The sequence below is a fragment of the Pezoporus wallicus genome, unplaced genomic scaffold (assembly GCF_028554395.1).
Source record: "Pezoporus wallicus isolate ANWC-B61680 ecotype Strahan unplaced genomic scaffold, APGP_CSIRO_Pwel_v1 contig_6783, whole genome shotgun sequence".
Taxonomy (NCBI): Eukaryota; Metazoa; Chordata; class Aves; order Psittaciformes; family Psittacidae; genus Pezoporus; species Pezoporus wallicus.
Genome location: NW_026637555.1, coordinates 3,040,616 through 3,065,917, shown reverse-complemented (window position 1 = coordinate 3,065,917; position 25,302 = coordinate 3,040,616). Strand labels below are relative to the sequence as shown.

Below are 25,302 nucleotides of genomic sequence, written 5' to 3'. Positions count from 1 at the left end.
GGGCAGGGCTGGAGTCACTGTCCCTGCAAGTGTTCACACACCGTGGAGATGAGGCCTCAGTGCCATGGGTTTGTGGTGGCCTTGGCAGTGCTGGGGAATGGTTGGACTGGATGAGCTTAAAGGGCTTTCCCAAGTTGATTCCATGATCCTATGAGTCTAAGGGCCACCCGTGTCCAGGCACAACCTGTGTCAGCTGCTTCCTGTTCTCACAAATGACCAGGAGCAGACACCATCCATGTGCAGACACCATCCATGTGCAGACAGCACTTGCGTGCCAATGTCGACCACATGCAGATGCCAGCCATGTGCCCAGACACAACACCCACATCCTCCCAGCACGGCGCAGCATAGAGGGTGCTGGCCATGCTTGGGGTGCTCAACTTCCTCAAGGGACCCAACACAGCTCTTTCCAACATAACAGCTCCTTTATTTTTAATGTTCCCCTGCCTTTGGCGATCTCATTTTCAGTACAGGGATACAGGGAGAGAAATTGCTCTGTACAAAGAGAACCTGGGTTCACCCTGAAGACCACAGCGGCCAAACCATTTCCAGCCATGGCAATGGTTTTACTGCAAGTTTTTGGGGAAATGGTTCTTTCTGAAATGAGTAGAAAGAACACAGAAGTGTGGATTATGTTTGTGCCATTTTCTGTCTCCTGCCATGATCTTGTAATTGAAAATTTGAACTGTACTTGCTAATCTCACCTAAATCAGTCATCTGCTTATAATCAAAACCACCACAGACCCCTTTGAACATGAACAAGACTAATTTGCCACCCATATTTTGATTTCAAGCTCCAGATATGATGATTGGTGGGGAAAAGCAACCACTTGAAAATAAGACCAAAGGACACCTCAAGACCCAGGTCAGAGTTCGAACCGACTGTGTATGTGTTTTGATTTTAACTTATTGTACTTGGTGATCAGATCCAGCTTACTGTGCCCAAGAGTCATTCTTTTCTCGGCCCCATATGCACTGTTCTTTTCCATCAGCATGTCCTCAGTGAGTTTATCATAGCAAGGAACTCCTGGCTTTTTATCTCGTTTTGGCTGGTTGTATGGGGAGAGCAGGTCCAAATTTCCTTGTCCAGGACTCTGTCTTCTTTCCAGCCCATAAAATGTGGTGTTGTTCTCTGCTGTTGGTTCCTCGGGGGCAGCACCAAGCCCTTTCTGCTTCATGCTTGTCCCATTGCTACTGGCACCCTCTGAAAGGGACTGCAGGGACTGCTCGTGTGTTGGTGGGGAGCAGTGGCTGCTGTTAGCTGTATTGTCCCCTTGATAACAAGGTTTATTGGAGGTCAGGGCAGGGGAAAGTTCTGGTGGCAGGAATGTCCTTGCTGTCATGAGATTTGATTTGTGATACAAAGCAGGGGTGGATTTATTTGGAGGACTATTTGGTGAATCTGGTGGTTCTCCTTGCTGCTTAGGGCAAGTGGGCTTCAGAGGTGCATCTTCCTTCCCCTTATTATTACCAGAATCTGAGCTTGAATCTTGCTTTTCCAGCTGCACATTGCAGTTGGAGTTTTTCAGAAAGGGAGACACTTTTATGCTTCTGATGCTTACATTGGAAAGGCTGCTGGAGGGGCTCGTGGTTTCAAAATCATTCACCTGTGGGGGTTTTAAAAGGGAGCTCACAACTTTTGAGGTGTTCTGAGAGGAGGGGCATGTTTCAGGATCTGGCACACAGAAGCTGGTCACTGCTCTGGACTCTGCATACAAGTACCGGAATTCCTTCTCAAACTCTGCAACAATCTGACCCCTGAAGTGGGTCACCAGGCCAGTGTGGACTTGACTGCAAAGCCAGGTGAAACTGTGAATAAAGGAAAAGAAAACACATGTAACCTTAGTTCAGAGAGTGCCAAGGTACTTAGCACTGATTTTAACACTGGAGTGATGTATTGCTACCCCATTTTTATCATTAAAACATTCCCTGAAGTGTGCAAGTCTGAGATTACTTGTATAAATTAATGTACTCATTACGTAATTACTGAAGAACAACCCTAAAATGGTCATTTAATTTCAGCTTGGTGATGTAATGAACTGTATAAAAACATTAACAGTGATCAAGAAATAACAGCTGGTTTTCCTTAGCCTCATGAAAGATGCAGAGCAGCAACGGGTCCCTGCCTAAAAAGCACAGCAGCACGTTTTGAGCCTTTTATTCTCCAGCTCCCTCTTGCCAGCACTCTCTGCCCATAAGCAAGGATCCACAGTTTCCCATTCCCCACTCAGTACCAGCTAACTGTGGGCAGGGGTTGCTGCCTGTACCAAGCAGGCTGTGCCAAGGAAAGCTCCAACTGTCTGGAGGTGGCGTGGTGGTGGGAAAATGAGATACAAAGCACAGGGCACTTAAGGGCTCTTTCTGCCCAATTTGTATTGCAGACTTTCTAGCTCAGCATCTGGCTAGCACACTGCACTGCACCCATTCCTTCCACAGAGGACAAGGAGACTGTTAGGTGGATACCAAGGCATGCCTGGTCTCCTGCTCTCCACCCTTGCCTTGGCAGGAGCAATATTCTCATGTCCTTAACATCTGCAACATGTGATGGAGTTGAAGGAGCCACTTATGCAGGCAGGAGGGTGAGGAATGGAGATTTAGGGGAGCAGAGGTCTTCCGAGCCCCACAGGAATACATCAGGACAGGAAAGCTGATGCTGTTTTCCATACATATTGCTGCGAGATTCCCTAGACTCTTTCCACCTTTTCCATGGCATCCAGCTCAGAGGTGCATGGTGTTAGAAGTTTACCAGTCCCTTGCTCAGCCAGTCCAGTCCCTCCTCTTGCAGTACAATGCCTTGGGATCTTTTCTCAGAGCTTGTTATATTCTACCTTAAGACAAATTGGGTTTTGTCCCAGCTGGGGAAGAACTTTCACTAATTGCCACTCTGCATATTTTATCTGTTTAACTCTACCTGTTGTTTGTGCCAAAACTGTAACTTAATTAAAAAACCCCGCCACATCTACAGATAATAACCACATTTCTCCTCCCAATCTTCATTTTCCTAGATCAAATAGGGAAGCTCATCTTACAGAGTAGGCTCCCCAGGCTCCTGGTCACCCCAGTCACCAGCTGCTTCTTTTATTCTTGCTATAGTTAAACCAGACTAGCAGACTAATTGTGTTAAATAAAACAACCTTCACAGAGGAAAGTACCAGTGTAGGGCTGCATTATCAGCTGCTAAAGCAAGATACAGACTTTGACAAGAGCAGGGTGAAATCACAGAAACTACAGGAGAGCAATTGTAATGGAGGATACATCATTCTCAAGTAAATGTCATTTCAGGACAAGATACTGGCATTATGTTTTGAGACCTTACCAATATTTACTTCACAAGACAGCTATTTGGGAACTTTTAGTAGGAAAACCAGCTCTTGGCTTGTTCCTAAATAGTATGCAGTTGCTACAGTTCATAATGTTGCTATGAAGAACGTAGTATACTTACACTCAGCATACACATCCCCCAAAGAGCAACATAAAATGAAAAGCTCAATACTCTTCTGCTTAATATCAAACCAGGTAAATCAAGTAAGAATGAAGTAGTAAAAGAGTGAAGAACCTTTGCAGATGGCATGAGGAGTGTCCAGAGGTACCATACTGGAGCCTCAATGCAAGTGAATACAACTTCACAGAGAGATATGACAGAAAACCAAATAGAAAATAGCTGGGATGGCTAAGTGACAGAAGAGAACCTATTAAGACTGGAAAGCCCATCTTTCAAAAAGGTTGGGTCACACATTGCAAAAGGCATAAGAAATAATACTCAGTTCTTTGTGGGGCTAGAACATGTGTAATAGGAGCACTCAAACAATTCCTCTACGCCAGTGTTTATTGTACAGGAGCTTGGGATTATCCCTGCCCTGAACCTACTTTTATACAGAACATAAGGGAGGATCAGTCTCATGTTGAAATCTCTGTAGAAGAGATTAGAAAACATCAACAAAGCAGACAGTAAGTAACGAATTGGCAGGACCAGGTAACCTTAACCCAAGAGCACCAAAGGAATGCAAGGATGAAATAGCTCAGCTACTAACCAGGATGTGTTGCTGTCACTTGAAAGTGCATTGGTTATCAGAAGTGTGGAAGGTTGCTAAAGTGCTATAATTGTTTTAATGTTCCAGACCATTAAGTCTCATAACTGCACAGCACAAATTAGTAGACACTCTTCTAAAGAACACAATTTATGGCTATATAGGTACATATGGTACGATAGGAAAGGTGACTTTTGCAAAGGAAAGTTATCTCTCTCCAAGCTGTGAGAGTTCTTTGAAGAAATCCAAGAGCCCAGACAGGGGAGACTGCATGCAGCCTGTACTGACACTGTCAAAGGCGTCTATCCCAGGGCACTGCCTGGCTTCCAGGAGCACTGGTTGTTCCTGTCCACGTTGCTCACAGCTATTACCCTTCTACACAAGCACGCTGCACTTGCAATGCACAGTGCTTAGATGTGTCCCTTCTCAGCACCTACTCCACTCACACACACACTTGTGTTCTCTTGAACTCCTCAAACCCATGGATGTACTCAGGGGCTGAGCACCTCTCCTATGGAGGGGCAGATGCGCACCCCTCACACTGCTGTGGACTGTGAAAGGACTCTGGTTAGATAATGCCAGCCACCCCTCTTCACCCAGCCGGGCACCACTGCTGCCAGCAAACCTGGAAATGGAGCTGTGCAAGGGGTCATGTTTGTCCTCCTCGTTCTGGAGAGGAGGTCTCATGTCTCAGACACAGATGGTCCAGCAGGAACATCACAACAGCTACCCATCAAGGCCTCTGGCCTCACCTTAGCAGGAAGTAAACAACAGGTCTTGCTTAGGTTTCCCTTTACTCCTTGGACAAAGTAACTTCCACCTTCTGTCTTCTCCACACACCCTCTGCCCCAAGTACTGCCTCCCTACAGAAATGCATGAGACAAAAACACCCAGCCACATCCTCTCATCCGTACGAACAGCCCCTTCCCCTGTAAGGGGAGCACCCTCAGATCCAGCAGTACACTCCCCTGGCTTTCAGACTGTCCCTGATTATCCTATGGCTCCTTCCCCAGCCCAGGCATCACTGTGTTCCAGTTTCCCATGCTGGTCCAAAAGGGGCCTGCCCACTCTGCCACAGCAGGACCTGGAAGCAGTCATCCAAATCCCCTCACTGGTACAGCCCTCCTCCTTGCCATAGTGTAGGTATCTGTGACAGGACGATGTGACCTTGCCAGCTGTGGCTATTCCCATCAGTACAAACTGATAAAGGTCTTTTTCTCCATACATAGCAAGGCAGAAATACCAGGGAATGTTTATTCTTTACCTCTCCTGGTATAAAAATGAAGCATTGAATGAATTTAACAGGTTACGGATTCAATACAGACAAGAAGAGGTACTTTGTTGCACAACACAACACACAGGCAAGCTGTGGAGCTCCTTGCTGCAGGCCACTGTAGATGCTACAAGTTCCTGAGAGTTTCTAAAAGTGGCAGGATTTTCCTGCCATTACTTTTTCCATAACAAACTGCTGCACACAAGAGATCCCATACCCAGTTCTGAATCACCCTGGGGCACAAATTACAGGAGTCCATGGAAGGATGGCAGGAGGATAGGAACCCTATCCCCTATGCCAAGGTTCCTGCCTTACTTCCAAGCCGCTCCTGGAGCAGGAACCCTCAGGAACTCGTGCAGCTCAGCTTTTGGCCAGGAGATGGAGGTGCAACATCACCTCCCCCTGCCCATCCTGCCGCAGCACCCCTGCCCCAGGGCTCTGCCTGGGGTCAAGCACCGATGGCAGGAGCACCCTGCGGTATCCCGGTTAGAGACCAGGCTCAGCAGTGGCTTCAACAACAGGATTAGTTCTTCTGCGGACCCCTCTGTAAAGCCCCAGTAGGGTCCAGGGTTGCAGTGGCCTTTCTATGCTGTGCTGTACAGGCGACTCCAGTTCTTCACACCCAGCCTCTCTGCTGCAGCTATTTCCAAACTTTGCAGCAGAAAGGGTTTTAATTCTTTCAGTAGTTTCTCTTGCTCACTTTCATTGCTGTTCTCTCACTTTGGCTGTCAAAGGTATTCTCTTCTTTCTGTACGCCGATACAAACTTCTGTGCATCATTTTTGCTCACTGCTAAATGTAGATCGTACGTAACACTCATTACTAGACCTTTAGTTTCAAGTGCCTTTTTCATGAATAAAAATACAATAATGTGACTTTATTATAGTAAGCTCTTTAAAGAGCTTACTTACAAGCTTAAGCTTGCTTCCATAGCACTTGAAATCATTTCCACTCCTCATTTTGATTAGAAACAGTGCAATATATTCAGTTAATTTGGGTATCCCATCTTAGTTATCTCCTACTTCTTATTCACCCTTACAGCAGGATGCCCTCTCTTTCTTCTGGATTCACTTTTTCTCTATACACATGAGGACTTCCTCCTCTTTGCTTTGGTGCACTCTAAAGATTATGTGTAACTTTTTTCCTGGCAATGCTCACTTTATTGCTACACACACCTGCCTGGGGTTTCCTTGCTGATACACTTAGGCTTTCCATTCCTTATGCACTCACTTTCTGCTTAGTTATAATTTCTTTCTTGAGGTGACCACTCAAGTTAGATCTGGAACTCGCTCTTAAAAACTCTTTCCTCTTGCTCGGGACTTGGACACTTGAGAGTATGCGCACGTCTCATCTAAAGAAATTCCAAGCCTCCACCAGCTTCAGACCCATGCTGCTTTACCTGTCCATTGCCAAACATTTATGTATTTAGTTTTTTTTCCTCTGTACTGAAGCCGGGTGCAGAGCTTTTATGACCCTCAACTTTCTCATTTCTCAGTTTCAGAACTGTGTCGGCTTCAACCCCAAATACTGAGTTTCTTTCAGTACAATACAGCAAACAATGAGCTCCTTCCCTCTGTCCGTGCAGGACACACACCGATACTTTGACTATCTTACATTTAGAGCTGAGAAATTTCATCTCCTCTAAGGCAACTCAAAACTTATGAGCTAAAGAAACAGGCAGATGTTGTGAAATACCTGAATTGAAATGATGACTCTGACACAGGAGGCATCTCAGAAATTTACTGGGTAGAAGAAAATCAAGGAACAGTATAACTGCAAGGGTAGAAACTATACAGAAAGGACAAATAGAGGATATGTTGCTGGGGCAATGGCACAATTATATCAACATATATATCAAAACAAATGAAACATATTCCTGTTGGATTAAAATTCCACTCCCAAATAGGAAAAACACAGCATTAGGGCTGTGATCTTTCTGAGCAGAGTGCTAATGGTAACTATGCCATGCTAAGGAAGTGCTAAGTGGCTAAGGCAGAAAGCAGAGGACTGAAGGGGCATTCAGTTATAGCCATGTTGAATAGGGGCCATTACTAGAAGAGCTGAAGAAACTGCAGTATAGACACTATAAATGACTGCTTTTTGAAGAAACTAACCAGAAAACCAGCAAAAGGAGAAATAACATTACAAGTTCAGAAGGGAAAGGCCACTTGGCAAAAAAATGACCATGACGTACCCATATCCAATATTCTTTCAGGACTGAAATAATCCACAACATTAATACTTAACTTAAAAGAGAAAGTGAGGAATACTATTAAAAGGAGATTTCAAAGAGTAACCAAAAAGGTTAAATGCCTGAGGCATCATGAAGGTTGTTTGAAGATGCTATATTAGAGGCTCTGAGAAAATGTACCTATCAAAATAAAAATATTTTAAAACATCCAAAAAGTCACCGTAGTTAAAAGTTGCATTAAAGGAAAATATTAAAGTAAACAGCCCTCAAAAACTGGAAGTCAGCAATTTTCCAATTATTAACCAGGGAATAACCTATAATTTAAAATTGAACATAGTACCAGAGGAATGGAAAGTAGTAAATGTAAACCTTTTAAAGAGCTCCTGGAAAACTACAAACCAGCCAGGCTTATTTCCATACTGAACAAACTGGTAGAAGCAAATGGAGAGGAAAATGATTAGATGCATAAATAACTATAATCATACTGCTGAAGACTCAGCATGTTTTTGTGGAAGGAAGCCATGCCTCAAAAGCCTCTCTCAGTTCTCTGAAGGAGGCAGCAAGCACACAGATTCATGTGAGCTGCCTGATGCTGGATGCTTGAGTTTTTAAAGAGGCTTTGACACAGTCGTTCAGCAAAGACTCTTAGAAAAATTAAGTGATCCTGGAGTACAAAGGAAGGTCTTTGTGAGAAGTAACAGTTGACTAAAAATGGGATACAAATGCTAGAAATAGTTTTAAATTACCCACTGGAATCCTGCAAGTTTTGTGCTGGGATTGCTGCTGTTCAGCATGTTCAGAAACATCCTGGAAAGTGGTAGAAACAGTCCATGTCAGAGCTCTTGACAAAATTATCATGGCTGGTCAGAAGAAAACGAGATAATCAGAAGCTGCAAGAGGATCTTATGATAGGGGGTGGGTAAGTGACAGATAATAGACAAAAATCAATGTCAGTAAATTCAAACTGGTGCAAAAACCCTGATGGTCTCTGTATATTGATGAGTTCTCAGATATTAACATTTAGAAAAGAGGTCAGGGTTCCCATGGGCAGTTAAAAAAAGGTCACTTGAATGTTTAGCATAAGTCTAAAGGGCAGAAGCAGACTAGAACCTGCCAGAACAGGGACAGAGGAAGAGGCAGAAGTCACCATTACACTACAATGCTGCAGTGTAGTGGGTGGGGATATCTTTACCACTTCATGCAGTTGTGGTCAATTTGTCTCACAAAAGATAGACATTATGCTTAAAGGTTTGGAAGTTCTCCTGCATGTGAAATTACTGAATAGGCTTCAATCCAGCTGTCACACGTTCAGTTTTAGCCATTCAGAAATGAGTGGTCTCAGTTATCTAATCCCCACCCCCTGCAGTCATTGGAAATGGACAGATGTTTCCAGACAGTAATTCACTTCATTGTTCTTAGATACAGGTCTTAGGATGGTCAAAATGCTGCCAGACACTGCTCTCCACACTGCCTATATAGAGACTCTACACACCCAGTTTCAACTTGGTACTTCCATTTTTCATTGCCAGCGTTTGATAAGGTGAAAACTTCACACTTGGAGATGAAGTCAGAAGCAGAGGAGAAGGTGCAGGTTGGAGCTATAACACTGATGAAGACATTGGCAGATCAAGGGTCCAGCATGTGTTGGCTGGGAGATGGAAAAGAGAGGGAGAGGGAGCACAGTGTTCAAGGAGACCTGGTAGAAGGAGAATAAAGTATTGCCAAGGCACCAAATACCCAGAAATATCAGAACTGTCTTCTGGGGAGCTGCACTGTTTGCGAAGGATAACATGATATGTACCAGCGTGAAAACGCTGTGGGGAAGATGTGTAGGTGGAAAACTCAGAGTCTACTAATACAAATATAGTACAAGAACAGTACTCCCCACCCTCTGATCAGTGGTGCTGGTCAGACAACACTGAGATTACAGAAACTGAAGTTAGGACAGACAGTAATAGTGGGAGATTTCATCCACTCATACGCATACTAGGTTAATGCTTCACTGGGATGAGCTGTGGAGAAAAACTTTTTGGAAGCAATAAAATCATTACTTGCCAGAATTAACCACCCTAAATTGTTTGAACCACAAGAAAAGATGTTATTCAGGATGTGGTCTGGAATGATGCATTAGACTTGGTTCCAGAGGTGTAAGTGGAAGAGCCCATTTGTAATAATGATTACAACACGATTTTAACACTCTAGTGAGAAAGAGCAATCTAAATAAATGCAGCTTGTGGATATTCAATTTCAAGAAAGGTAATTGTGTAAAAATGCAGCAATTCGTCAAAAAGGGCTGACTGGGGAAGGCTGACCACTGGAGCTGACCTCCACCCTGGGCCATGGCAGAGAGTGCTGTGAAGAACAAGGTTACTGATGGCATGGAGCAGCACAGCCTCTGGAAAAGGTCCACAGAGCTACTGTAAAGGCAAGCCCTGCCTCACAGACCTGCTGGAGTTTGGAGAGCGAGCCAGTGAGCACATGGATAAAGGGACCAGCCAAATACGTAATTTGGGGTGTTCAAACAGCCTTTGACAAGGTTCTACACCACAGTGTTTTAAGAAACTAAGTTGCCATGGACATGGAAGAAAGGTCATGTTACAGACCCAGAGCTGGTGAAAGCACAGGATGCAAAGGGTATGTAGGGCTTTATAGTAATTTTTCAGCATGGGTAAGAGTCAGCAGTGAGGAGCCAGAGACTGGTGCTGGGACTGGTTTCGATTCTGTCAGTGACCCCAGGCATGGAGGGGAGCAGGTTTGCAGAGGATCTCAGTTCCTTTAGGTCATTCAGCACCTCACTGAAGGTGAGGAAATCCAGCAGAGGAAATCCTCACAGAACTGAGCAAGTGGACAAATATGTGGCAATTGAACTTCAGTGTAGGAAAATGTGGTGTACCCATAGCAAAAAATGTGTGATGCTGTCATGGCTTAACCCCAGCCAGAAAGTAAGTACCACATAGCTGCTCACTTCCTCCCTCCACTCATCTTCCCCCATGATGAGATGGGGAGGAGAATTGGAAAATAAAGCTAAAACTTGTGAGTTAAGAACAGTTTAATAATTGAAATAAATAATAATAATAATAGTAGTAGTAATGTTCTATAGTATGGAATACCCCTTTAGCTAGTTTGGGTGAGGTGTTCTGTCTCTGCTCCCTTCTGGCTTCTTGTGCCCTCCTCACTGGTAGAGCACGAGACTGAAAAGTCCTTGATCAGGGTGTGTGCTACTGAGCAACAACACACACACTGGTGTGTTATCAGCATGGTTCTCAGACTAAAGCCAAAACACAGCACTACACCAGCTACTAGGAAGGAAATTAACTCTATCCCAGCCAAAACCAGGACAGATGCTGAACCTGGAACAGCTAAGGAAGGAACTCAGAATCATCAGCAGCAATTCTCTGAAATCATCACTTCAATGTGCAATAGTAGCTAAAAAATGCAATGGGTGTTGTGCACTGTCAGCAAGGGTGATACTATCAAAGCAGAGAGCACTATTTTGATGCTCTGTAACACCCTGGTGCAGCTATATCTTGGGGGCTGCATGCAGCTCTGGTCTCTGCATCTCAAGAAGGACATAGTGAGCTTAGAGAGGCTGCAGAGAAAGGTTAAGTAAAATGGCTGAGGGATGCAGCTGCTGAGGAGGAACCGAAAAGGCCGAGGTCTTCACTTTAGGTAAGAAAAAGACAATGAGAGCAGATAAGATGAAGGCTTGGAAAATTGTGAAAGTGATGACTTAACTGAACGTAGGACAGCTGTTTAACCAATCCGCGGCTCTAGAAACAGGGCACTTCATTAAATTAGTAGGAGATTGGTTTAGAACAGACGAGTTAGGACAAATTCACAGACAAGAGGAACAGAAGAGGTACTGAAGGAAGTAAGTAGAGATGTATGCAATGGTTACACGTGCTGTGGGAGGACAAGAGGGATGGGCCACACATAGCAGTTTGGGCTGCTCTTCCTAAACAGCATCAGCAGGAGACAGAATCTAGGCTAGGTGGAGCATCATCTGACCTGGCAGAGCATTTTTTCATCTTTAAGAAATGAAGCAATACTCACAGACAGAGATGTCAATGCTGGCAGACAAGCAGTTAATGTTATCTGAAAGCTAAACTGCAAGGTAAGAGTAGAAGATGTAAGTAAGTAAGACGTAAGTAAGACGTAAGTAAGTAAGACGTAAGTAAGTAAGTAAGATGTAAGTAAGAATGGAGTAGAAGAAGGTAAAGCATCAAAATGAAACCTTACATTTTTAAAGGAAAATGAAGAGGAAAACCAGTGTACCATTACCATGGAGAAAAGAAAATAAAAGCTGCATTATTCAGTATTTCGGTAATCAACACCTTCTCAGTGTCACCAGTCTTTGTCACAGTAGTCACTATACTTAATTACCTGTATGTACCAGCAAGAACTTGGTCACAATCAATCAGGATAAACTTCTCCAGAACCTGGCCTGCAAATTTCTTGCCTGCTTTGCTGTAATACATGTCTCCACTCAGACATCTTATGCGCATGTTCTGAAACCAAAGAGAGCAGAGTTGGTCAAGGCACGTGTATTGAACCAAACTGAAATGTTCCTTTATGCATCACTGATGGAGTCTCTCAAACAGGAGCTCTGCTCCCAGAGGCAGAATGCAGCAAGGCTGTATTTCTTGGCTTCTGCATACCAAATATTTTGTCGCACTGTCTGCTTCTATAAAATTAAAATACCAGCAAGTATTAACAAGTTCTATGTAGGTGCAAATGCTGATTTGAGAACAATCTGGGGAATCCTATGAACCTACAGATAATTTCTGAAGTATGTAAGAGTATGGTTTCTTCCAGATTACTGATAATATTCAACTAACCACCCTAACTGATGGCTCTGCATTTAAACTAACGTTTGACCCATAAGAACTAGCCAGTTGTTATGTGCTATGAACATGTTATATGCTATGAACTAGCCAATTGAATGTACTGTTCTGATTTTATGTGGTGACAGCACAACATCACTCAATAAAAGATTTACAGAAAGGTACATCTACGTTTTAAGAATTGACTTTCATCAGTACATTTAAAAATGGTATTAGAATTTTCAGCTGCTATACTCAAGTGAATCAAACTTCATCTCATTAAAGACTGCAGAGAACTTATCGGACACAACTTTTGCCTGTAAAACCAACTGCCCAGTGCAGAATGGGAAATAAGGCTCAGTATCCATCAGGAGCCTTTTTTGTAATGTGAGGTTTTTTGCCCATAATAGAAGTTATTTGCACCTCAGCTGGGGAAGGCAAAGAGGAGAACAGTTACTGGAAACAGTTACTAGCCTGATCTCTACGATGAAGAGCCACACAATACATCTCATATGTAAATGGACATTCTTAAGGCTGCACCTAGCTGGCCTGCCAGGTCCCCTGCCATCCACTGTGGCTCTGGCACACCAGGGGTTGTCACAGACTGTCACCACTTTGTCCCAGCAGATCTCTTTGTGGGCAGCTCATCCCTGCCTATCATCAGCCCTGCAGAAGACAGACCTGTGGCAGTTGGTACAGGCAGCACATGCTGATGGGGCTGTTTTGCCTCTTGGCAGAGGTGGTTGCTGCCCATGGGTGCTCCTGCTGGAGCTGACAGTGTCCCCTCCAGCATGCAGCAGATTTCAGTTGGGCCAGGCACAGCAGCTTGTAACAGCCAGTGCTGCAGACAGACAAGCAAGAATAACTGTGATTTGCCTACAGATGTTCCCTGCAGGGTGCAGACCCATTCCCTGCCACCTCTCCAGGAGCTGCTCCTGGGCATCACTGTGTCCCCTTCTCCCCCTCCAGGGTAGGCTGAGCATGTGTGGGCTCCCCAGGCTGCAGGTACATGGTCAGGGACCGGCTCGCCCAGTCTGGCCTCACGTGAGGCTCATGGTGTGCTAGTTGTGCCTCAGGGGTGAGGAGCAGGAGGCAGTCACCCTGCGGCAGGTGACTCCATTCCTGATGGCTTCCCTCTTCCCATAAGAGGCCCTGTGGGCAGGAGGTGGGCTTCCTGGAAACAGCTCCTATGAGGAAAGGCTGAGAGAGTAGAGTTGTTTAGCCTGGAGAAGAGAAGACTCCAGGGAGACAAGTGAGAAGACTCACTGGGAAGAGGTTCCTCTCCCCCTCAAAGTAGTTAAACCCACTTCAAATAAGAGATATCCTTATTTTATATGTATTTTATAAGTATTTTAAAATCATAATTCTTATGCTTTAATTTTTTTAAAGTTTATGAATATTTTAATATATCCTATATATTATAGGTTTTCGATTTTAATCCTTTTTTTTAATCCCTATTTTTTATATCCATATTTGTCATCACAGTCTCCCTCTGTTCTTCTCTCTTCTTTCCAAGGCTGGATGAGTTTCTGATACCTGGCTTATTTTTTCCATCCTTTTCACCCTCTTGGCAATCCAGGCTCTGGAATGTTCAAACAATATGAGAATCCAGCAGTCTTGCAGGACAGTCAGACTGCCAGGTACCACTCCCACTTGATTCAGACAGTAGTTTTAGGTTCAGCAGATGGCCACTTGAAAACAAACCCAGTTAAGACAGTGAAGTCCCCCACTGTGACTGCTGCCAATGCTCCCACTATGGGATTTGCTGATGCTCAGCACCAGGATTTGACACCAGTGGGCTTACAGAATGTTCTTAGAAGTAAGATGCTGGAGGGACCATTGCTCCAAACTCCCCATTAAACTACAGATTGTCACCAATTATTCCAAATGGAGATTTACCATCACATCCTGTCACAAGTCAGAGCCAGGAATAAAACACAAACACTCATTCCACTTAGATGTGGATATCAAGCATGTATGTTAATGTATGTATGTATCAAGCATGTATGAGATGCATCAGCTTATGAGGCACTTCACAATGAGACCTGAGTCACCCAATGGCGGAGGCAAGTGCTCATTAGGTTGGAAGGAAGAAGGCAGAGAGTTGTGGTCAATGAGGCAGAATGTAGCTGGAGGTCTGTGACTAGTGGAGTCCCTCAGGGGTCGGTGCTGGGACCAGTGCTGTTTAATATTTTCATCAACGACCTGGATGAGGGAACTGAATGTACCCTCAGCAAGTTTGCTGATGATACTGAACTGGGAGGAGTGGCTGACACACCAGAGGGCTGTCTCGCCATTCAGTGAGACCTGGACAGGCTGGAGAGGTGGGCGGAGAGGAACTTGATGGAATTCAACAAGGGCAAGTGTAGAGTCTTGCATCTGGGGAAGAACAACCCCATGTACCAGTACAGGTTGGGGGCTGACCTGCTGGACAGTAGTGAAGGGGAAGGGGACCTGGGGGTCCTGGTGGATAGGAGGATGACCATGAGCCAGCAATGTGCCCTTGTGGCCAAGAAGGCCAATGGCATCCTGGGGTGTATTAGAAGGGCGGTGGTTAGTAGGTCAAGAGAGGTTCTCCTCCCCCTCTACCCTGCCTTGGTGAGGCTGCATGTGGAATATTGTGTCCAGTTCTGGGCCCCTCAGTTCAAGAAGGAAGGGAATTACTTGAAAGAGTCCAGCGCAGAGCTACAAAGATGATTGAGGGAATGGAACATCTCTCTTACGAGGAGAGGCTGAGGGAGCTGGGACTCTTTAGCTTGGAGAAGAGGAGGCTGAGGGGTGACCTCATCAATGTTTACAAATGTGTAAAGGGTGAGTGTCAGGATGATGGACAGAGGTTTTTTTCAGTGATGTCCGTGATAGGACAAGGGGCAATGGGCATAAACTGGAGCATAGGAGGTTCCATGGGAACATCAGGACAAATTTCTTTACTGTGAGAGTGACAGAGCACTGGAACAGGTTGCCCAGGGGGGTTGTGGAGTCTCCTACGTTGGAGATATGCAAGGCCCGCCTGGACAAGTTCCTGTGTGATGTACTCTAGGTTACCCTGCTCTTGCAGGAGGGTTGGACTAGATGATCTTTTGAGGTCCCTTCCAACCCTTAGGATTCTGTGATTAGCCATTCAAGCACAAGACATGACATCAGGTCTAACAAAGAGACATCTCCATGGATGTAAACTCATTCTAATTTTAATTAAAAACAATAGCCAGGCTCTTGGATGAGAAGCAAATATAATAAATCTCGGAGAGATGGAATTTCTCTGGATCCACCAGGTGACTTCAGTGATGCAGTTGTTTATGAAAGAAAACACGCACCAACATGAAGCATTTTTTCCTAACAGTTGCCGTTTGAAGAGGCAGGATAAAATGAGTCTGACTTGTGAGAAGAGCATTGCCAACATGAGGGAAAAAGGAAGCATCTCTAAATTAATCTTTGTGCAGACAGGTTAAAAATTAGGGCAAATTAAGACATTTTACTAATGTCTTAAATGTCTGCATCTATTTTGAATGTTGTAAAACTAAAATATTTTACAACATTTACAGACAGGACAAAGGGGAATGGTTTTAACCTGCCATAGGGGAGACCAAGATGAGATCTTAAGAAGAAACTTTTCCCTGTAAATAGTGGTGAGGCACTAGCACAGGGTGCCCAGAGAAGCTGTGGCTGTCCCATCCCTGGCAGTGTTCAAGGCCAGGTTGGACACAGGGGCTTGGAGCAAGCTGCTCTAGTGGAAGGGGTACCTGCCTGTGGCAGGGGTTGGAGCTGGGCAAACTTTAAGGTCCCTTCCAACCCAAACCAGTCTGGGATTCTATGACTAACAAGTGACAACAAAAACCCAACTTCCTTGATAGGTGGTAGCCAGAAAGACTGTATGAGGAGCAGCAAGACACTGGGGTGCATTTCTGAGTCTGCAAGCTCCCAAGAGAGCTTGTCACACTGGCACACTCATTTTTATTGTTTGTGTGCTCTGGGCACCACCCACGATTGATGATGGACACCCTACTGAGTGGAGAATCAGGCTCTTCACAAATCCCTCATGAACCCATGAGCCTAAACGCAAAGCCTAAAAGCACATCTTAACATGGGGTTTTTAAAAAAGTGATTTTTTTCAACTGAGTAAGGGTACCTGGGTTTTACTGATTCCAAGACTTAGTCACACACTGGGTATGATAAATGAGAACTTACTGGGAAGTTGTCCTGAGTAAGAGCCATCTTATTGCACATTTCCACAAAATGCTTCAAGTACTCTTCATCCAGAATCAGGTAAACAGGGACATGCCGTCTGCTCGAGGCCTCCAGCAGGTCACACAGTATTTCCATGTCTGTAAACAGATCCATCACAATTGCTATCACCTAGCCAGGGGAAAAGAGGTAAAAGGCTGTTGAAATCTCATGCCCAAGTGAACGGTGCTTTAAACTATGAATTAAGTATTCAAACCTCCCAAGTTACTGAGCATCTGTGGTCACATGACTGGAGACTGCTTCTAGATCTTTGTGTTTAACAGCCCTCACCCCACCATGGCAGATAAAATCACTTTTAATAACTATGAAGACATTCCTCATGCAGCTACCTCCTGTCTCATCGGTCACTCACAGAAAGAAATAGCTGAAAGGGTAATGCCTGTGCACAGACCGAGTATCACTGATGCAACAAGCATGTATGGCCTTAAGCACAGAAATACAGCATAGGAATGGAAGAGCTGAGACTGACCAAAATCATTATTCAGTCGGTATGAGTGACTCCACAGATGACTACCATATTCATATAAAGAAGTATTTCTTCAAGAAGGACACACTGCCAGGTAAGGAAGAAGGTATTTTGATCAAGTATGTGCATGTCCATGTTCCAAGATTATGTCCTAGGGGCAAACAGACAAAACTGTAGAATCATGTGTGTGGGAAAGATCCCTTCCCTCTCCTGCTGGCAGCACTCCTATTAACACAGCTCAGGATGCAAGCTATGGTTATGAAACCCAACGGCAGGAAGAAAGAATAACACTAACGTTATTTAAAAGAATACAGAAACTGAAGATTTGCCAGAAAAGGTCTCCAAGGGAGGGGTTTTGAAAAGGAAGAAAAAAAAAATCATAGAGAACTGCCGGTCCTTTAAAGAATGAGACTGAAGAAAGCCATGGCCTTCTTCAAAGATCCATCTGTTGGCCATCACTATTCATGACAGGAATCAGGGGACATCTTGGAGAAGGAAGGAACAGGCAGAAGGGCACTTTCTGAGCTGGACAATTTGCCAGACCTGGCACACTTCACCTGAGGTTACTTGCAGAGCCACCCGGTGACTTAGACCTTGAACCACTAACAGTTAACACTGAGAACTCATGGAAGAAGGCAACACACTGGGGGACTGAGAAAGGTAAAGTAGTGAAGGATTTACCAACAGGCCAGCTGCATTTCAAAAGCCGAAAAAGTAATGGAACTACTGACAAAGTACTTCAGTCTCAGTCTTTGCCATAGCTTGGTAGTTAATAAGGTAACTGTTCAGTACTTGTAAGTTGTGCACATAACTGGTTTTGAGTTTCATAGAGGATGCCCAAATAAAGATGGTCTAAAAAGCACCCAGTTTTGGAGTGAAGATCCAATGGCCTTTTTGCCCTGCTACTCAATGGTCATGCCCTACACTACACCTGGAGCACAAAATGCATGACAGAGTTTGTTGTGCTGCTCACTGCATGCCCCATGAGGAGGTAGGAATCCTGTTTTCAAACACCTCCTCTGCCTGTGTTAGAGCACACCCATGAATGCAATTCTCCATAGTTCAAATCACCCTATGGAACAGACAATGTAAGGTGAGCTTTCCTCTGCCACTTCTGCTCAGCTGCTCCTCTTCAAAGAGTTAATGCAGAGGACAGCAGTGAGGCTGACTTTTATGTGTGAATGGGTCTGAACTGGAATAGTTTCAGAAGAGTAGAGGAGCTCCAAGTGTCACTGTCCTTGGGTGTGCGGACAAGCTCATGTCTCTGCTCCAGACTGGCATGCTGGCCCCAGATCACCCACTGCCCAATGGCTTTCCTACTCTGTTTTCATTAATGAACTGCCTCTTTTCAGGCTCATAACCACAGCCTAAGTGCTGAGTGGAGGCAAATGCCATGGGCAGAACAGGGCCCCATTGGGATCACCTTGCTCTCCTGCCCAGTCTCTTGCTTGGCAAGCTGGCTCCTCTCAGCCCTGCTCTGCCTTCACACACATAGAGAGACTGCACCAAGCCATGGCAGAGGAGGGCAGCCATGCCAACAGGTTGCTTCCTGCTCCCTTTGGGATTTATCCCTTCTGCAGATGGACAAGGTTTCTTGGCTCTATCCAATTTGTCCCCAGAGACAATCTCTGTGATGATGCCTTGCACACTGTCATTAGTCCTCAGCATCTTGCAGATCTCCAGCCCCATCCCACTGCAGCACAGCTGGGGCAAGAACCTTCCTGGAGGCTGGTGTGATCCCAGGCATCCACATGGGAAAAAAGCTGTCATCAAGAACTAAAAATGACTCCTACCGTCCAGGTCAAAACCACATCTCCACCCTCTCACCCTGGCCCTGGGAGACACATGCTTCAGAGCCTGACTCCAAAGGGCACCTCTTATGTAGCTCTCACTATTGTCTTGCCAGATGTCTTACAAGGCTCTCGTAAACTCTTCTCTCCTCCTGAAATGCATCCATCTGGCAAGGACAGGAGCGTCAGCCCTGGGAGAGCTCTGAAAGCACTGAGAAGTATTTCCAACTTCCCAAATTAATGTTGCTGCTGGGCTATTGGCATTAGGTACCACTGACACCCAACAGAAAGCAGAACAGAACTTCACCACGTCTTTCCACACTGGCTTTCCACCAAAGACCAAAGGCAATTTAGCCAAATGACTTTGATGGGCCACCTATCCTCTTAATGATGAAGCACCAAGAAAAAACTATAGCCCAAACCATGTGTAAGGCCTCGGGCAAGTCCCTCTCGGCCACACTTGCCTCACAATATTCCAGTTCATCTCAAGCTTCGGTCTGAGGCAGGCTTGGCCTGGAGACAATCTAAATTTGCCTTGGGAAGTCAGTATAATGAGTCAAGATGCTCCTTCATCCTCAGTGCTTGAGGCACTGCTTGTACCTAACAGAGACAGAAGGTCCACACCACCTTGCTTTTCTCTACCAGTGCTCAGATGCTTTGGCAGGGTTGAGTGCTGTTCCTTACCCCAGTCCAGCACTGCCAGTCTACAGCACACGCTGTGTAAGGGACAGGGCTGAGTAGGCCATAGGTGTGCATGGCAGCATGTGGCACAGTCACTGGTGGCACCCAGTGCCCTGGGCTGGGTGCAGGCAGACCTGCACCTCCTGGAGCCGGCGTCAGCGTGCGCCCGGGCAGCAGGACGCCAGCTTGTGCAAGCTGGGTGGAGCACTGCAGATAGACCCGTGTGTGCCAGAGCAGGGCTTCACTCAGCAGCAAGCTGCACTCTTTTCATGGCCTCCTCAAAGAGGGATTTGGGTAGAGCTGCTCATGGTGGTGCTAGCAAGCACCCATAGCCAACACCAGGCAGGTGGGCTGGCAAGCCCATGAGCACTGCAGTTTGCAGCAGGGAGAAAGGGGAGGTTGCGTCCTGCTGCAGCCTCACATGGTGGAGATGCAGACATCCATGATGGGGCTGCTCATTCTAAACAAGACAAGCATAAGGACCACTCAGATCACCACATTCTCTCAGTAAACAAAGCAGGCTGTTTTTATAGTCACATCAGCTCAACCCCAAAGCCAAGAAGTTCTGGGGCAAGAAGAATTTGGAAGTCTACTCCCTGAAGCCTTCTAATAACATACTGTCATAAAAGCGAGGTGGAAAGCCTCAAAGATCATTTCCAACAGCTTTGGAAAGCAGTGGAAGGAGGTACCTAAGTACCACCTACAATTCAGGCTCCTGTCAGCTTGTGTCTCACATTTAAAAGACTTGGGCATTTAAGTCAATTTGGCCTTACAAATCTAAGCAACTTATGTCCAGTGCCTCCAGCCCCTCGGTTTCAGTGGTGGGACCTGCAAGGCTCAGAGCATCCCAGTTCCTTCCTCTCCATGCTAATCATAACCTCCAAGCCCATGGCACAGCCTTGGGGGGTCAGGACATTGCAAAGACACTGCTGCCCCACAGGCTCTGGAAGATTCACACCTTGCCATTGTAGGGTTAAACCATGGCATTTCTAAATCCACTTCTGAAAAGTCACAATTCAACAATTACTGCAGTCACCACCTTGGGAATTACAGCACTTACAGCACCCCACTGGGGTTGCCACCTGTCTGGTTTCTAACCAGCACAGCTGGTTTTACTGGTATTTGCCAATAGCAGTGTGGCTTTGGTCATTACCGTAGCATTGCCATTTGAAACAATACATTGCTTCTCTGGGGGCCATAAGGGACCCTTCTACCACTGCATGTAAATGGAGATGTGCAGCCAGCGTCAGAGTTGTACAAGAGGGGTGAAAGAAGCAGCATGGACAGTTTGAACCAGACTGGAACTCATTCAACTAAACTAAAATTGTAATAGTATTATCAAATGAAGGCTAAGGTGTGGCCGTGCTACATCTTCTTAATGTCTGCAAAGAGAAAAGCTCAAATCTCAAAATGCATCTTCAAAGAGAGCTGGTTAAATACAGCAAAGCAGAAAGACAAATTGCACCAGCAAAAGGTACCAATAAAACAAATGCCGTTTTTGCTGATTTGTCAGTACAAATATGCTGTTGCAAAATATGTCAGCTGATGACGTTCTCTATGACTGTACAGGAGAAAACAGCAAGCATTTCCACACACACACCTTCCTGTTTACAGGAGCCAGGTAAAACATTCAGGATCTCAACTTCTTTCCCACATCCCACCAGCACCATATCCACCATCCATGTCAGCTGTAAGCACACAGGAGGAGAAACATTCTAAAGGAGGGATACATAATGAGAGCATAAAAGTTTAGAGGAGAAAATACTTGAAGTTGAAAAGCAAGGAGTTCTCTGCACAGCTGCTACTGGAACTTCAAGCAAAAGGATGTTTTAACCTCTGGTTGCACTTTTATCATTAAAGGACATATAGGTAACGTCCTTTTGGATGGTTTGATGGGCAAAATGACTCAGTAACTACTTAAAGATGTGTAACTGGGGTTGTGAATGACCTGGAACTGCTGTCAATCATAAACTTAATCATGTGAAGCACTGGCCAGAGCTGGTAACCTAGAAGCCAGTAAAACACCAGTAAGATGGGTGAAAACTCATTCTCACACATAACACAACAGTCAAAACCACTGTGAAAATCTCCAACTTGAATACAAAGGGCTGTTAGTGCTTTTTCAAGCCAAGCAAAAAAAGGTAAAACTCAAAACATACGTAAAGTACAATAAGGCACCTACTGCCTGGGCAACCTCCCTGCAGCAATAGAGAAGTTCTTGTGGACTGAGAAAGCAGCAAGATGTTTTTCATGTGGTTTAAAGGATCACAATACCGTCAGAGATCCGGGACACGTGCTAAGTGACAAGGGAACATGTCTTAGTAGCCGTTTATTTTGTGCATTCTGCCATGACTATGTCTTAATCCTCATTGCTGAAAAGGATGCAGTAAGTGTCACAGGACTTTTCAGATCATTTAAAGTATCATAATTCAGCTGCCTGCAAGAACAAACAGAGCTTTTTGTCACTTACTTCCTGGAGAAAACTTCCTGTATTTGCCTATAAAGATGCAATGGAAGTTCAGGCTTTAAGCAATCGCTGCTTACAATGGAGCAGTTGCTTACATGGCAAAACAGTCTTCTCTGGGACAAACAAACAAAAAAAGATATCCCCCTTTACCTCATCTCACACCCAAATTTCAATGCTCTGTGGTTCTTTGATGATGTTATGATGCTGCACACAACCTGAGCTGCTGCATGGCCCCACATTTATTTGCTGGGGACAATGTAACTTTGCCCAACTCTGCAGATGGTGATGGAAGATAAGAAGACAGCGCTTTGGGTCAGCCTGCCTGGAAACTGCTTGTGCTCTTGATACAGCTGAACTCCAGCCTTAACAATTCTTTATCTCCCTCTTTCTGCACTAGGCAGCAATGAATGTAAGGAGTGTCTGTAAAGCTAAATAAGAAGCTACAGGAGTGATAAGAGAAATCGGCTAGAAGCTGACTGGTTAAAAGTGAACTTTGCACTAAAAGCTTACTCAGTATCGTCATGCTATTGAAATGAAATACTACAAAAGAAAACTAACATGGGACAGATGAAAAGAAACATAAAGAAGACAAAGACAATAAAAACTAAAAATGTGCCCGAGAGACAATTGTCTGAGCTGCTGCTTTAGTACACAGTATAGTGGCAAAGGAAAAGGAAAAAAGGAGCATAATTTAGTGAGTAAATTCACCCCAGGATTGTGCTTGGTAGGTAAATATTGTAATTGTCCAGTTTTTATTACATCCAAGGGTTGGCAATCTCTACCCAGCAGAAATTGTGCAATGAGGTAAAACGGGCTGATCTTACTCATGCTCAGAGAGAACCATAGACATCAAGTCTCGAAGACATGATGATGTATTCTAACCTACTTCAAACCACAGGCTTTCAGTCCCACAAATTAACTCAGGTCCTACGTTCTCTCACAGCAACTCACCTGTGGTATCCTCTTATCCTGCTTGTCCGGGGGTCGGGAAAAGCCCTGGCTATGCCAGCTCCTTGGCAGAGGGCAGAAGGGCTGGCTGGTGCACATTTGCCAGCTGAGGACAGCTAAGCATTAATGCTGCACACCCTGCCACTCACTCATTCCAGGCTTGGATACCATGCTCCGCATGCCCACAAATACAGTGCAATGTACCTTAAAGGGCACTGCCTGTACGGCATGAAATCCCAGGCATAAAAAAATTACAGGAAAGGAAAGGAGCAGGAACAGTTACAGATCTGCTAGCAAAAAAAGTAATCACGTCATGTCAGGCATCTAGAGAGCAGCAACAGCTTGGAGAGTGGGGTGTACAGCTGTGGGACCAGCCACCAGGACATGGGTGCTGTGATACAAGACCCCACTCAAGGGACACAGCTCTATACATACCGTCCGTGCCCGGCTGATCAGAGACCTGAGCAAATCCTTAATGCTGTTGGCTTTGTTTCTTTGGAAAATCACAGTTGCTTGAGTCTGGCCAGAAACTGTGAGGAAGGGCATCCCTGGCCAGCCCAGCTCCAGCTCTGGAGGGTGCACATCAGACATCAGTGGAAAGTAGGTGCCAGATGTTAGTTCAGAGTTGAGGGAGGACCTGTCTCCAGTGTCCGCATCACCAGGGTCAGCATCTTTGTTTTTCACTGCCTTGGGATCTGGAAAGCTTTGATTTCTCTGATGGCTCATATATTCCATGTCCAGTGTGGAAAGAAAAGGCAGCTCCCGTTCCTCAGTGATGGCATTCAGGTAGCCACGCTCCCCCTGCTCAAGAAAGGCATCTATAGCAAGCCTGGCTGTTTCACTGTGCTGGAGCACCAGTGGGGTGGGTTCCCTCCACCACGGCTTCTTCAGCTGCTCCAGGCGGGTCTTCAGTGGCCCAGACACCCCTTGCTGTCCCCCATAGCTGCGGTGGAACTGTGGTCTCACCTCTACTGCTAGGTAGTTGAACATGACTGGAGCAGTTGCTGCTAGGAAGTGCCTCTCCAGCTGGATTAGTCCCCTGTCTGGTTCCATGTCCTTTCTGGCCCTCTTGCACTCCTGAGGTCCTGCCAACAGGCTCCTTCAGGACTCAGCATGAGCTCCACTCCTCTGCTTGGGAGTTAATTACCAGGTACAGCCTCCCACGCTGTGGGAGGAGCTACCTTTCCCCAGCTCCCTCCTTGGCTTCCTCAGACACACACCTGACACTTGGTACTTAGAGTATCCCTTTTGCAAGGGAGGAAGTTCAGCTCTTCAACCTACTCCTTCCCTTTCCTTGTAACTGATTCATGTGCTGCCCTCCCCTTCCCTACTGAGAGGTCCCCACCCTTGGCCAAGCAGGCTCTAACCTGTTTTGTCCCTCACTGTGCTCACAGTGGAAATGCAGATGCTGAAACTTGTTCCTGCATGAAATTTGTTCCAAATCAAACATGATTCTCAGTGTCAGTTATAATGAAGTACAAATATCCCAAGTGGGTAATCAGACTTGGCCAAGAAACTTACTCATCCCTGAGCCATAGCTAACACTCCTCAGCATTTCTTAGCCCAAGCTCTGCTTGGCATCTGGCAGAGAAGCCAAAACAACATCTTTTTTGATATCACAGGATCACAGTAAGTGACAGCTCATGTTGTTAGATACCCCTAGCTACAAGAGCAATAGCTCATGTGGTTTTTTAGCATCTCCCTGGAAATCCTTCAAGAAAGAGGCATTCAAACTGAGGAACCTGATGCTATGAGAATTATGATGCTGTCCACATGCTGTGCATTCTGGGAATGGTTAACTCCACCTTCCCAAAAGCATCATGAAGCTATCCTCTGAGAAACAATACAGGCAGATGTAAATATAGGATTTAAAATGCTGTGCTACGAACACACTACCCAGAACAGAATACAGCACATGAAAACCTGTGCAAAGGAGGCACATCAGAGTCCCCACACTGATAGGTGGACCTCTCCCACCCCAACCAGCTCACTAAACCTCGAGCTACTAAACTCCACAGAGGCTAACCAGAGAATGAAGAACTGGCTGGATAGTTGATCTAATCAGCCAGCCTTTTATCTACAAGTTACAAAACCCCTGTGAATTAAATTCATGCAGCCTAAATTAAGTCATCTAAAAGCTAAGTGTCTGCTCTCAGACTGGGCTGCAGTCAATGCAGAGACAGCCATGCATAAGTGTGAACCAGCACATTCAGACACCAAGTTTCGAGTCAACTGGGATGAATCATGTCCCCAAGGGATTATCACTATCCATGAACTGGAGTGGGACGATTAGTTTAGATTATCTGTCTAGCCTTTAGATCCATGAAGTCAGAACTAACTGTTACCAGGACTGTGCAAACTGCAAGAACACAAGTTTTAGCCAGAAGATGTAAG

General features: G+C 45.3%; 1 protein-coding gene across 1 annotated transcript; it reads right to left on the bottom strand.

The window, feature by feature from the left end:
- Positions 1 to 844: 844 nt before the first annotated feature.
- Positions 845 to 25,227, bottom strand: FAM83C (family with sequence similarity 83 member C). The gene is made up of 4 exons (XM_057406406.1): positions 23,344 to 25,227; positions 16,500 to 16,667; positions 11,875 to 11,999; positions 845 to 1,809 (listed from the first exon to the last, which is right to left on the bottom strand). Exons 1-4 carry the CDS (start codon positions 23,959 to 23,961, stop codon positions 867 to 869), a joined length of 1,854 nt encoding a protein of 617 aa, XP_057262389.1. The 5' UTR covers positions 23,962 to 25,227; the 3' UTR covers positions 845 to 866.
- Between the last annotated feature and the right edge of the window lie 75 nt (positions 25,228 to 25,302).